The sequence below is a fragment of the Arvicanthis niloticus genome, chromosome 8 (assembly GCF_011762505.2).
Source record: "Arvicanthis niloticus isolate mArvNil1 chromosome 8, mArvNil1.pat.X, whole genome shotgun sequence".
In the NCBI taxonomy this organism is placed as follows: domain Eukaryota; kingdom Metazoa; phylum Chordata; class Mammalia; order Rodentia; family Muridae; genus Arvicanthis; species Arvicanthis niloticus.
In genome coordinates this window covers 86,061,448-86,075,785 of record NC_047665.1, presented here as the reverse complement: position 1 = coordinate 86,075,785, position 14,338 = coordinate 86,061,448, and the positions used below count along the sequence as shown (strand labels likewise).

The window sequence follows — 14,338 nt, the reverse complement described above, 5'->3', positions numbered from 1 at the left end:
CCAGGACTACACAGAGAAACCCTGTCTCGAAAAAACAAAAAAAAAAACAAAAAAAAACAACAAAAAAACAAAACAAAACAAAAAAAAAAACAAGGCTAAGTATCCAGTGAGACCTTGTCCCTTTTTTGGGGGTGGAGGGCAGGGTTTTATGTAACCCAGGCAAGTCTCAAAAATTGCTGTGTCACCAAGGTCAACTTTGAACTCTTGATTTTCCTGCTTGTACCATGCAGGTGCTGGGATGTAGGAGTAATGCCACCAGCCCTCAGACCTTGTCTCAAAACCTAACCAAAATATGATATAAGGACAGGCTATGACTCAGCCTAGGACTGTTGCCTAAGATGGGTGAGGACTGGATTCTGCTCCTTAGCCCACAGACATCGTAAGCTATGGTCTGGCTCAGCTGGAGTGTGTGTGCTGGGCCTAGTGTGGCTGGGTCGTAAAACCTTTAAGAAATGGGATCTAGTGGGAAGTAATTAGGTCACTGGCAGGGAGTGTTTACCTTGGAAGGGATTGATGTCCTTCAGGGACCCTGGCCAGTTCTCAAGAGTGGGTTGTTTGAGGGTGGAGAATCAAGCGGCAGTTAAGGGAGTTTGAGGTATTGTGAAGAACCAGACTCTGTCAGGCACCTCACAGCCACCTAACTCTAGCTTCAGGGGAATCTAATGCCCTCCTCTGGCCTCCAGAGGTACTGCACTCTTACGTGCATACACATAAATTAAAAAATCTTAGCCGGGCAGTGGTGGCGCACGCCTTTCATCCCAGCACTTGGGAGGCAGAGGCAGGCAGATTTCTGAGTTCGAGGCCAGCCTGGTCTACAGAGTGAGTTCCAGGACAGCCAGGGCTACACAGAGAAACCCTGTCTTGAAAAAACCAAAAAAAAAAAAAAAAAAAAAAAATCTTAGAGAAAGGGGGGAGAGAGAGCGAGAAAGGGAGGGATAGAGGGGAAGAGAGAGAAAGAGAGACTGAGACTAAGACTAGGTTCTTTCAGAGGAGAGAGTGCTGGGTGAGCTGGAACAGCATCTCTCTAAGCTGCAAGCCCCTTTTAGGTTTTGTGCAGAATAGACCATCTGGCCCTTTTGAACTCAGCAGTTTCTTTTCCTTCTTTGCTTTCCTAAGCTTCAGAGTAGGGGGTTAGCACATGCTTCCAGGGATGGCATGGTGGCCTCCTGGACCAGGGGAGAAACCCTCGTGTCTCCTTTCCTACCTCTCTGCCACATTGTGACCTAACCAGAAGCTTTCCAGAGGATGACCACATAGGCTCACCTGCTTTTGGACTTTCAATCTCTAAAGCCAAGGTAATAGAATCTGTTTTTGTTGCCTGACACAGTAGCACATGTCTGTAATTCTAGCCCTGGGGAAGCCGAGGCAGGACCATTGTAGCAGCTCTGGGGCTAGCCTAGACTGCACAGTGAACCCTAACAGAAGCAAACACCCCAAATCCCTCTTTCTTTCTTTCTTTCTTTCTTTTTTTTTTTCTTTCTTTTTTTTTGAGGCAGGGTTTCTCTGTGTAGCCCTGGCTGTCCTGGAACTCACTCTGTAGACCAAGCTGGACTCGAACTCAGAAATCTACCTGCCTCTGCCTCCCAAGTGCTGGGATTAAAAGCATGCACCACCACTGCCTGGCTCTTTTAAAGTTTTAAGACTTTAAATTTGTTTGCTTGTTTATTGTATGGTATGCACTGTGTATGTGCCCTGACACATATCTGGAGATCAGAAGACAACCTGTGAGAGTGTTCTCTCTTCTCAACCCAGGTTGTCATGCTTGGCAGCAAGCACCTTTACCTGCTAAACCAACTCACAGTCCCTGTTTCCCTTCTTTCCTTCTTTCCTTCCTTCCTCCCTTCCTTTCTTCTTATTTTATGTGCATTGGTGTTTTACCTGCACAAGCAAGTTCCTAAAATCAGCCTGGGACTTTTCAGATAATAAAGGAACACTTCTCTTCACAAAAAGTAATCACAGCCTATCTGGTGGGGCACACTTTTAATGCCAGCACTTGGGAGGTTAGCCTGGTCTATATATCAACTTCCAGGTTAACCAGAGCTACACAGTGAGACCCTGTTTTAAAGAGAATGAGAGAAGAATTTCAGTAGCGATAACGCCACAGCCAAGCCTTTCTCTAATGTAATTTATTTTTCTTTTCTCACTAGAGGTAATTCCCATCTCGAGTGTGTCAATATTATTCCTTCCTGCATAATTTTCCTACTCTTTGCTTCTACAATTTTCCCATGATTTTGGTTTGAATTTCTTTCTTTTTTTTTTTTTTGTAAAACATAAAGCACCTACATAGAATAACAGTTTTATTTCTTAGTTTCTAGACTATATCTGTCACTTTTTTGTGGAGATGGGGTGCTCATTGCAAGGGATCTTATTCCTGGTGTTAAAGAAATGCTTAAAACAAAAAGCTGTCTGGGGTGTGGTGGTGCACACCTTTTGTTTTGTTTTTTTTTCCAGACAGGGTCTCTCTGTGTAGCCTGGCTGTCCCAAAACTCACTCTGTAGATCAGGCTGGCCTCAGATCACCGCCTGGCTTGGTGGTGACCTTTAATCCCAGCACTAGGAAGGCAGAGGTGGTGGATCTCTGTGAGTTCAATGCCATTCTGGATGCCAGGGGTAAATAGTGAGACTCTGGTTCCAAAAGGAAAAGAGGAGACAGCTGGGAATGCTGGCATTTACGTATGTGTGATTCCAGCACTTAAGAGACTGAGGCAAAAGGACCCATGAGTTCAAGGCCAGTTGGAACTACACAGTCAGACCATGTATCCAAAAGCCCAAAATAGGAAGCTGGAGGGATGGACGGTTCAGGGGTTGAGAGTGGTGGTTGCTCTGCAGAGACCTGGGTCTAATTTTCAGCACCTGCTTCCAGCCATTTGCAACTGCGGCTCCAAGGAATCTGACACCCTCTTTTGGCTTCTGTGGGCTCCCGCACATTTGGGTGCACATAAACTCACATAAGTACACACACATAACTACAAAATACGCCGGGCAGTGGTGGCGCACGCCTTTTATCCCAGCACTTGGGAGGCAGAGGCAGGCGGATTTCTGAGTTCGAGGCCAGCCTGGTCTACAGGCTGAGTTCCTGGTCTACAGAGTGAGTTCCAAGGCTACACAGAGAAACCCTGTCTCGAAAAACCAAAAAAAAAAAAAAAAAAAAAGTACAAACAAAGAGACAAATAAATGCTTCCGATATTTCACAGTCCATAATCAGCTTAGCTACAGATACTCTTCACCGAGGGACAGCTGATGATGGCTCAGCAGATACATGTGCCTGGCGTCAAGCCTGGCAGCCTGAGTTCGATCCCCGCCAGACCCACACGGTGGAAAGAGAGAATCCATTCTTGCCACTGTCTTCTTACCTCCACAGACATGCCGTGGAACGAACACGCTCACACATGCAGTGAATAAATACTAAACAATTTTAAATTGCAGTTAAGAGATTTTTTTTTTCTGAGATGAGCTTTACCCAGTTAAGGTTCTAAGTTGGAGGTGGTGTGGTGGTGGCACACACAGCCCCAAATCACTTGAGGGGCACAGGCCAGAGGTTCAGTATAATCCTCCCCTAAAGGGGGGGGGGGGAGAATATAAAATGGGCCAGCAGGATGTCTCAGTGGGTAAAGGCACTTGCCTCAGAAACCTGACAGCTTTGAGTTTGATTCCCCAGGTCCAGGTCCCACACTGGAGGGAGAGACTCAGGTTCTGAAGTTGTCCTACGACCCTCTTTCACTCTATACCTTACACACACACACACACACACACAATAATAATAATAATAATAATAATAATAATAATAATAATAATAAGTTTTAAACAAAGAAAAGAAATACTTTCTGCTGGGGCTGGAGCTGTAACTTGGGAGCAGTGTGCTTGTCCAGTATGAGCAAGGCTCTGTTTGAGCCCTTGCAGTTAAAAACAAAGAAATGTTTTCCCTAGATTTCCCCTTTCATCGGGGCTTGAGTCTGAGCGCCCATACATGCCGGATGAGAGCAGCACAGTCTTATTTCTCTGGCTATTTTATGTTCTTTTTGAGCCAATGCCTCTTATACTCCAAAGTAGCCCTTGCTGACCTTGAACTCCTGAACCTGAGTGTTGGGATTTGGGGCAGACACCACCACAGCACACTAGGCCAACACTCTATCAACTGAGCTGGGTCCCAGCCTTCCCCCAGGTTCTGATATGGATCTTGTTAAGCTGTCTGGGTTGTCCTCAAACTTGCAAACCTCAAAACTCCTAAGTAGCTGGGATCGAAACTATGATTTACAGTGCCTGTTCTGCCAAGTTTTTGAAGACTCACATTGCATTTTATTGAATCATTTTCTGTATCTAATGAAGTAATTTTGGGGGGGAAGGTGGCTTTTTCAGACAGGGCTTTACTATGTAGCCCTAAAAGGCATGGGGCTAACACATTTATTTTTATTCTGTTTAGATTTATTTTTATTCTTTTAAATTATGTTTGTGTGTGGGTGTGTGAGTGCAGATGCCAGCCGAGGTCAGAGATCCCCTGAGCTGGAGTTAGAGGCAGGTGTGAGACATGGGTGCTGGGAACTTGGGTTCCCTGCAAGAGCAGTATGTGCTTTTCATTTCTAAGCCACCAGTCAGGCACCTCACCTCTCTGTGTGTCTGTCTGTCTGTCTGTCTCTTTTCCAGACAGGGTCTCTCTGTGTATCCCTGATCAGGGATCATTTTGTAACTGTGTAGACCAGGCTGGCCTCAGACTCACAGAGCTCCATCTGCCTCTGTCTCCCAAGCAGTAGGATGAAAGGTCTGTGGCAGGCAGGGCGTTCTATGTCTTTAACCCCAGCACTCATAAGGCAGAGGCAGCAGAAACTGCCTGAGTTCAGAACTCCTGAGTTTGAGGCCAGCCTGGTCTACAGGATTTTCAGGAAGATCACTACTACAGCGCAAGGCCAGCCTGGGTTACAGTGAGCTGTGTATCAAAAACCAGTGGAGGGTGGTGGCACATGCCTCTTACCATAGCACTAGGCAGCTGGAGGCAGGATGGTCACAAGTTCAAGGTCGTTTTTTAGCAGCATCTACCAGTTCAAGGCTAGCCTGGACTTCAAGAGAGTATGTCTCAAAAAATAAAATGAGCCAGGTGTGGTGGTGTGTACCTTTAATCCGAGCACCCAGGAGGCAGAGACAGGCAGATCTCTGTGAGTTAGAGGACAACCTGGTCTACATAGCAAGGTCTAGGCAAACAAAAACAAAACGGGACCAACAAGACACCCCAGAGCATCGATCCCCAAGAGTCCTGTGAAATGGCATCAGGGCTTAGGCTGGTCCCAGATGGGCAAATCTGCAGAGATCCAGTCCCTGGTGTCATCTACACTTGCTACTCACACCAGTATGATCAGGTTATAGAGGAAACTGGAGATTCCTTTTTGTTTGAGGTCAGGGCACCTACCATGGAGCCTGAAGACCTGAGTTCCGATCCTGGGACCTACATAGAGGAAGATCCAGCTGCTTCAAGCTCTTCTCTGAATTCCACATACATACTGTGGCAAGTACCTACCTAGGTGTGCATGCAAACATTCCCCAACTCCCCTCACAGTCAATAGATAAAAATAGAAATGAAATAAGTTTGCCCAAGCACGTAGTCCTTGCGCTTGAGAAGCTGGGGCAGGAGTATGGGAAGTCTGACTCAAAGCCAGCACAGTAGACATACCAAGACCTTACCACTCCACAAAAAGAAAAAAAAAAGTGTGCTGGGCATGGTGGCACATACTTTTAACTCTACAACTAGGCAGGCAGAAGCAAGTGAATCTCTGTGAGCTTGAAGCCTTCCTGGTCTACACGCCAAATTCCAGGCAAAACTATGAAATGAAACCACGTCTCCAAAAACAAAGCCCCTATCATGCAGCACAGAAATGCGGGCTGATGGGCTGCAGAGCAGTTAATAGTGCTTGGTTCTGTTCCACCAGACAGCTCATAACTGTATCCCCAGTTTAGTGTTCTCACTGCCTTTTTCTAGTCTCTGTACTACCACCAGGCACATATGTGTACATAAACATGCATACAGTCAACACACACACACACATGCTATAAATAAATCTTTGAAAACAAATGTTTGATGGGGCGGTGAGATGGCTCAGTGGGTAAAGGCATTTGTCTTAGGACAAGTTTCACCTTGGCATTGTGTAAAGGGGGATGGACAGAACAGACCACCGTGCTCTGACCTTCACACGGTTCCTATAGCACACAGACACACACACACACACACACACCCATCACATTCACATACACACTAATAAAATAATTTGCTTAATCCTTGCCAACCATGCAGGACTGGCACTAGCTCACACTGCCCATCTGTGCATCTCAGATGCCGCCTAAAGTTTCTGAGACTCTCTCATCCGCACTGCCGAAGCTCAGATCACGGGGTGCAGCAGCCTGGGGAAGAGTCTAGCGCCCCAAGTTAGGGCAGCTGGAAAGCATTGAGTGCAGTCAGCAGTCTCTGCTGTGGGCTCAGCTGTGGAAGTGTGAGCAGGTTTCTAAGGTTCTTAGCCTCTGCTTTACTCAGCAAAGTGTGATTTAGAACGCCCTGCCTCAGTGAGCACAGATTCCAATACAACTCAAGAGGGCTGACTCTCTCCTAAGCCTTGGTACTGAATTCAGCTTGTCAGGCTTGGTGGCAAGAGCCTTTACTTGCTGAGCCTTCTCCTGGTCCCTGACCTTGAATTTCTAAGTCTCCTCTCTCCATCCTCCACAAGCTGGGATTTACAGGCATGCCTAGTTTGAATGGAGCAGAGAATCCATTCCAGGCTTTGTGATAGGCCAAGAAGCAGTCTCCCAGCCGAGCTGCATACCCTGCCCTTGTGGTGGCTCCTGGGTTCTTGGCTTAAAAGGTCTGGACCTGGAAGGGAGAGGGGCGGCCCTTGGGATGTAAATAAATTAATGAATCACTTTTAAAAAGGGTCTTCTGTCAACCTCTCATGTAGCTGTTGTGATAGTTGTGCACCGTAAGGCCCAGCTGCCTTTCTGTCTTCTAGAGAGGCTGACACAGGCTGGGTGTAGTTCAGTGGTGGGAGCCCTTGTCTCACATATGCAAGGCCCTGGGCATCTGGGTATAACAGGGTGAAGGCACAGGAGTCAACTCTGACCTCTAAGTCAGCAGAGAGAGGCTGCCTACTGTGATCCTCTCAGAGAAATACAAAAAGCCACCTCCAGTCTCTAAAGGAACATGTTCTGAATTGATTCAATCCGGGGCTTATTAGTAATGTCTGCCATAGGCATAGCTGTCAGACAGTGAACACTGCAAAGTCTGCAGTCAGCTTCCCTGATGGTAATATTAGATCGCTACCACAGGAGAGTTCTGAGAGTCTGCTATTTGTTCTGTTTGTCTGATTGTTTCCTTTAGTACCAGGAATTGAACCTGAGGCTTCACTCATACCAGACAAACACTCCACCACTGAGCCCTCCGCCCAGCTTTTTTCATGAGAAACTTCCAGAAATCCTCCTAACACGAAACATTATGAGAACCTTTTCTCCAGTGAACACACAGGGACTGCACCGGGTGAAGAGGCAGAGCAGAAACTCAGACCCACGGCTCATCAGATAAAGTTGCATGCCACCGAGGACTTGAGTTCAACACCTGGAATCCACCCAGGAGAGCGCCAAGTCCTGCAAGTCGTCCTCTGATCTTCACACATAAATAAACTAATTTACAAGTGTAATAAAAGTTAAAAATCTAGGATTAAAGAAAGAAAAGACCAATAACAGTGACAACAGGCACAGAGGCGTAGCTGCGGTAGAACACTGGCGTAGCACGTACGGAGCCCCGGGTTTACAAAACAAACGGAAACCACCACAAAACAACAAAAAACAGCAAACCAAGACTGGCATGGTAGTCCTTGTCTGTAACTCCCAGGACCTGGGGATCTAACGAGTAATATCTGTCTTCCAAACAAAACTGAATAAGAAGATAGGCAGACATCCCAGGAGAGCAAAGTAGTACTGTGTAGCTGCTGTTCACTGGGCTCCCAGCATTGCTGGCTGTGCGGAGGACACTGGGAGTTGAACATAAGACATTGCACATGCGAGGCCTCACTTCCGGAAGTGAAGCTTTACACCCTGGTTTTTGAAACCACAGTAGGTGTGTCGGGCTCTGAGCACGTGGAGTTTGGATTTTTGTTTTATTTTGAGACAGGGTCTCATTATGTAGCCCTGGCTGTCTTGGAACTCACTAAATAGACCAGGCTGGCCTTGAAGTAACAGAGATCCACCTGCCTCTGCCTCCCAAGTGCTGGGATCAAAGGCCATGTGCCACCACTGCCAGCTACGTGTTTTTAGACTTTCAGTACTGTACAGAAAAATAGAGACCATTTGCTCTGTTTCTTAGTAAGGAATTTAGTGCTTGCTCTGGAGCCTATACAGACAGGCCTGTGTGTGCATGTGTGTGTTCCTGCACCTGTGTGGAGACGTAAGAACAACTTTGGGGTGTTGGTTCTTTCCTTCCATCTTGTGTGTTCCAGGGATGAAACTCAGGTTGGCCCAGTTGGCTGCACGCATCTGCTGAGCCATACTGTCAGCTTTGAGTCAGCAGGACACCTGACTTGACCCGAGTCTATGGAGTCACCTGGCAGCCATCATGCCCACAACTTTAAGGACACTGGGGGGTACCGGGATGTGTTAGTTCCGAGGGGTTTGTGGCCCAGCCTGCTCCTCTCACTGCTTCTGCTCGAGCTTAGCTGGGCAAGGCCTGGTCATTTCACAGCTGAACCAACTGAGCCGCCTAAGCCGATAATGGGGATCGGATCGGATTGGCAGAAGCCACACCCGTCAGTGCCCTGGTCCTCCGGTAACTGTGTGGCCTGGGTTGGAGGCACTGAAGCATCAGAGAAGGACCTTGAGAATTGGTTCAGGGCAGAAAAGAGGGGAGTCTGAAAGGCAAGGCTGACTGCTGAGGACCTTCTCCCCCTCCCTCTCCTCCTGTGGGCCTGTTTCTCACTCTAGCTTTAAAGTCCCTCCTCATTCTCTCTTTTCTGCTGCTCCCCCATGCACCCCGTCCCTGTAGACTCCCTCTTTGTAACTGCCTTTACCCCCAATCACACAGACCCGAGGTAGGAATTTGTCAACAACACACCTAAAGCTACTTGCTCCTCAGACCCCCTTGGCCTCCAGCTGGGCCTCTGGCCTCCAGTCACAATGACAGATGCCGGGATACTGGTGACAATAGGGCTTTGAGTGGCTATCTAAGCACAGCAAGTCAGGGCCACCACGTGGTGCAGACTGAGCCTCGTATTTCTGAGCCCCTTTCCTTCTACTTCTATGAGGGGCCCCCACTGAATCCATCATCCCCTCACTTCCTCCTGGTCTATCCTCAAGGCATCTCTATTTGAGTGTCCCCACCACCACTAGTGGAAATTCCAGGCCTCCAAGGGTCTCCAGGCCCTGCTGTAACCTCTGACCACACCCTCTTCTCTTTTGCGAATTATTTTCAAACAGAACAACAGATGACGGAAGTCTTGGAAGTATAATATTGTTGTAGGGGTTCTGAGTGTCTCCAGGAGTCTACACTCTTGCTCTCAGACCTGGATGAGCACCTTGAGGCCCAGAGATGGTAAGGAAACAGCCTGAGGTCACACAGCAAGCTGAGCCTGAGCCCTTGGAAAGGCACGGGGAAGAGGTGGTCCTTTCTTAAAGCCAGGTGGCCTGGTGCCCGGACCCAGGAGAGAGGAGACCCAAGATGGACTACTGAGCTTCCCGACCCCCACTGTGCAAACCACGACTCGGAAAAAGAGGACGGAACAACACTAGGTGTTCAGAGACACACAGGAAGAGATCTCCGAAGAGCGGAAAAGGTAGGCTGGGCGCGGGGACCAGACAAAGGACGCTCGGCGGCGCGGGGAGCTAGTCGCTCAGGGAGGCGGGGGTGGAGCCAGGGTGCGGTGAGCACTGGCCAGCCCCGCCCCGGGACACGCCCGGGCTGCCGGGTGGAGGTCCGAGGGCTCGCTCGAGGCCAGGTCCAGGGGGCCTAGGGGCGGGGCCTGGATGGGCGTGGCACGACAGGGCGTGGCATGTCGGGCGGGGCCGTGAGTTCGGGAGCTGACCAGCTCCGAGGCTGCTGAAAGCAACCGTGCGCCGGCCAGGAGGCCCGGGTTGCGGGCGCGTTCAAGGTCACCCCGCAGCCCGGAGCCCAGGTCGGGGGAGGGCGCGTGCAGGAGGCCCTATGGAGTGTTGCTGCAGCCCCGGACGCCCTCACCCGGAGGCAGCAGCAGGGGAACGGGGAGCCCCCTCCCACACTACCCCCCCACCCGCAGCCCCAAGGCCCCGCGCGAGGCTACGGCCCAGTGGAGAGACAAAGGGACCACGGCAGCAGCCGCCAGGCCTCAGGGCGCCCCCTCCTCTTCCCCTCCCCGCTTGCCGCAAGGTCGACGGGGCTCTAGGACGAAGATGCCCGCCTCTCGGGTGCGGCCGGGGCCTAGAGCAGCGCGATCCGACGCCACCCCGCCTCTCCATCCCCCCTCCCCCCAAAAAGCTCTCAGAGAATGCCGTGTGGCGTTACCCGGACCAACAGTAGGCGATCGTGGCCCTCGTCCTCCTGGGCGGCCTGTGGGTCTGGGCCTGGGATGCTGGAAGCATCCTCCGCCGCCTTGGCCCCTCCCCCACAGCCTTCCAGTAAGGAGCCACAAGGACCACCAGGTGGCCGAGGGCACCCTGTACACAGCCTGGCTCTCCAAAGCCTCTTGGACTAGGCTCCACTCCCCAGAACTCTGGATGCGGCTCTGGCCACTCTCAGGCCCGAGGCGCGGTCCTACCCCCCCACCCAGGCCTAGCTAGGCCTGGTCCTACCCCCCCCCCCGCGTTTCCGTGGAGTCAGCCTCCGCCCCTCCCTCCCGTGTTCGTCTCGAGGCGACAAGGGAGTACCTACAGTGACCATTCTTGTGTGCCCGGCGGGCGCGGTCCGTATCGAGGGCGGCTCCGGGGGTCGTGCACTCCTAGGGGGGCGCCTGGTGCTCACGCCGGGGTCCCGCCCGGGCGTCTGCTGCTGCGGACGCTGCAGAGGCGGAGATGGAGGCGGCGGCGACCTCGAAGGCCGGGAACTGACCCGAGCCTGGGGATGCGCGCTTCGATGGCTAGACCCCGGCGGCAGGTGGATGGAGGGAGCGGGCGCGCAGTGGAGGGTGCCCGGAGCGCGGCCCCGTGGGGCCGAAGAAGTCGCTCTTCGCTCTTTTGGACTGAGATCTCCGCAGCTTTGCCTTCTGCGGCCGGCCCTCTGTCCGGCCTGTCCCGTGCCGGGTAATGGGTCTTCTCCTCTCGCCCGCCCTCCCTCCCTCCCACCGGCCCGCGCTGCGCGCTCTGCGCTCTGGGTCGCTCTGCCGCCGCCCCCAGCCCTTTATAGCGGCAGCTGGCAGCGCCGGCGTCGCTCATTGGCTGGGACAGCGGGTCCCCGCCTCCTCCCGGCTCCCGACGGCGCGGCAGGTGGAAGCGAGTGCGCACAGGCCTGGACTCTGGGTGCCGAGAGAGAATAGGATCTTGGCCCTGTCTCTTGCCTGCGGATCCTGAGTCCAGTCTTGACACCCTTTTTGAGTATTACTTTAGCTTTGCAGACAAATTGAGTTCCCTCTTCAGTCCAGCACCTAACTCTAAAAGGGTAAAAGACAGCCAGCCTTCAGTGACCCAAACACAACCGCGGGTGGAGGGTGGAGGTGGGGTGGAGGAGGGGGTGGCTCTGGGAAGGTGCAAAGACCCAGACCTGTGCTGCTAGATCTGAGGTGAATAGTTTTTGTCTCCACATGACCTCTGGTGATATAAGAAATAATATTAGGTGTGGGAGCCAGGAAGGTCATTGGTAGTTTGAGTCTAGCATGGGCTACATAGCACTTTAAGCTGACCTGGGCTACATAGCAAACCTCAGACTGTTGTGTGCTGCTTAGGAGACCCCGTCTTTTTTTAAAAAAGTAAAGAACAAAGAAAAGAAAACCCAACCAAACTAAAAACCCAAACCAAACCAATCAACCAAACAAACAAACAGACAAACAAAAACCAAAAGTAAGGTGAGCACGATGAAAGGTCAATTTTAGAAGATAGTCAGGATGATTGAAAGTTCAAAGCCAGCCTGGACTACATAAGACCCTTTCTCAAAAATAAAATAAAACGAAACAAAACATAGCACAGCAGGAAAAGGTTCTTGCTACTCAGGCCTGGAAATCTGAGTTTTTTGTTTGTTTGTTTGTTTGTTTTGTTTTATAGACAAAGTTTCTCTGTGTAGCACTGGCTGTCCTGGAACTTTCTTATATTTTTGGTTGTGAGCCTAGACTTTCTCTCCATCTCTCCAGCCCATGGAACTTTCTTGTTTAGACCAGGGTGGCCTCCAACTCAGGTATCCATCTGCCTCTTCCAAGTGTTGGAATGAAAGATATGTATCTCCACGCTAGGTGGCAACTGAGTGTGGTCCCTGCAATCCATGTAAAGGTGGAAGGAGAAAGCCAGCTCCACATAATTGTCCTCTAATTTTCACACACACCTGAGGTACACACACACACACACACACACACACAAATAGTAATAATAACTTTAAAAAAATAGGCTGAGGATTGGTTCAGTTACTAGCACACATGAAGCCCCAGGTTCGATCCCTAGCACCACATAAACTTTGTATGGTGCTGCTAGGCTGTAATTACAGCACTAGGGATGCTGAAGCAAAAGGGTCAGAAGTTCAAGGTCATCCTCAGTTATATAGTGAATTCCAGGTCAGCCTTAGCTACATAGACCTTGTAGCAAAATGAACAACAAAAACCAAACAAGAAAAGCAACAGAAAAAAGAAAGTAAGGAAAAGTGGCAGCGAGGAAGTGATTGAGCATTTAGGGTGGTCTTACTTTATCATCCTTGGAAGGAAACTACACCGTGTTGGTTTTAAGTGTGCCAAGTACTCTAGAGTTCAGAATGTGGGTGCTGGCACCCTCGCTGTCAGGGGGACACCAGGCTACTCTGAAGCATGTGAAGAGATTTTGCTAAAGATTTTTTTGCGATTGATCCCCATTAGAGTCAGAATAAATAGGTCTCCAAACTTAGATAAACAGGACTTGGGAGTCTACTGGTTAATGTTTGGCTTTCTGGGCGTGTGATTGGTTGTCCTGTGAAAGCACGTCCCCCCCCCCCCCCCAGATTGGAGTGACACTTCCTTTAATGTTTAGAACTTTTGCTGGATGGGGGCTTGCGCCAGGCTTCAGCACCACAGACAGCGGTCTGACGAGGTGGGAGAGCGCTGCTGAAAGCAGCCAGAGTCTAATTTACTAACTTACCTAGCCTAACTTCATCTTTTTTTTTTTTTGAAAATTAACATTTTGTGTATGTATGTATGTATGTGTGCTCGCGCGCGTGTGTGCGTGCATGCGTGCACGCCATGGTGCATGTGTGTAGGTCAGAGGACAATTTTCAGGATTTTGGTCTCTTCTTTCAACATGTGGCGCCTAGGAATCGAACTTAAGTAGCCAATCTTGGGAGCAGACCCCTTTACCCTTGAGCTGCCTCGGCGGCCCTATTCTTATTCTTGTACGCCCCTTCAGGATCCGGTTTGTCCAGAGTACGAATCAGCCTGATTTAACCAATCAGAAATGGCTCTCGAGAGGCCCACTTGCAAGAAGCTCCGGAGATTGAGCCAATGAGAGGGCGTACATGTTGGAGAGGGCGGGCTAATCACAATGACCCACACAGTAGGGGAGATGGCAAAGCACGTTCCTGAATGGCTTCTCCGGGTTTGTAGGGCAACTCGGCTGCCGAAGCAAGAACTCTCCCAAATGGTAACTCACCCTTGGCCTCGCGTTCCCCTTGTCTGGCAGTCTCTGCAGCCAGGTTACTCCTGGGGGCAAAGGCCCCACCGCGGTTTCCATGGAAACTGCTTGTTTCCATTGCCTGAGTAAGAGAAAGGCTCTTGGAGAGCTTAGACCAGCCCGGATAACTCTATCAGGTTGATGTACCCCCGAGTCCCAAGTGGGAATTGGGTCTTGTTGCCATTCCATCGGGACCAATCTGCGTGTGGTGCCGCAGGGCTCCCAAGGGCACGTGCCAGAGCTCGCGGTTGTGCTCCCCTGGGTCACGTGGCAGCAACTATCCCGAATAGACAGACGGCTCTCGCACCACCTGGTGGTGGCACCTACTTTTCCACGAGTCTCCCTGCACGCAGTGGGTTTAAGGCAATTGTTATTCCACGGTGTCCTGTTCCAGAAACACACGGAGCCCCTCCATACAGGGATGGATTTTCTGTCATTCAGGCTCAAGAGCACTCCCTTCCTAACCCAACCCACTACTCTTATTTTTTGCCTGGTGCTTGTCTACATTGTAGTTTCCAAATGTGTAACATTTTAGCTCGTCCCACAATTCTTTGGGCCAGGAGTAAATATCC

The 14,338-nt window shown here is 50.5% G+C and overlaps 1 protein-coding gene across 3 annotated transcripts in view; it reads right to left on the bottom strand.

Moving 5' to 3' along the window:
• Elavl3 (ELAV like RNA binding protein 3) overlaps positions 1-11,295 on the bottom strand; it is a 33,255-nt gene extending 21,960 nt beyond the window's left edge. For 2 of the 3 annotated variants that reach the window (XM_034509961.2, XM_034509963.2), the window contains exon 1: positions 10,864-11,295. In XM_034509961.2, the coding sequence (XP_034365852.1) occupies positions 10,864-10,872 (9 nt within the window). In that variant the 5' untranslated portion in view covers positions 10,873-11,295. The remainder of the gene's footprint in view (positions 1-10,863) is intronic. The other variant, XM_034509962.2, reaches the window with a different exon arrangement.
• Positions 11,296-14,338: the final 3,043 nt, after the last annotated feature.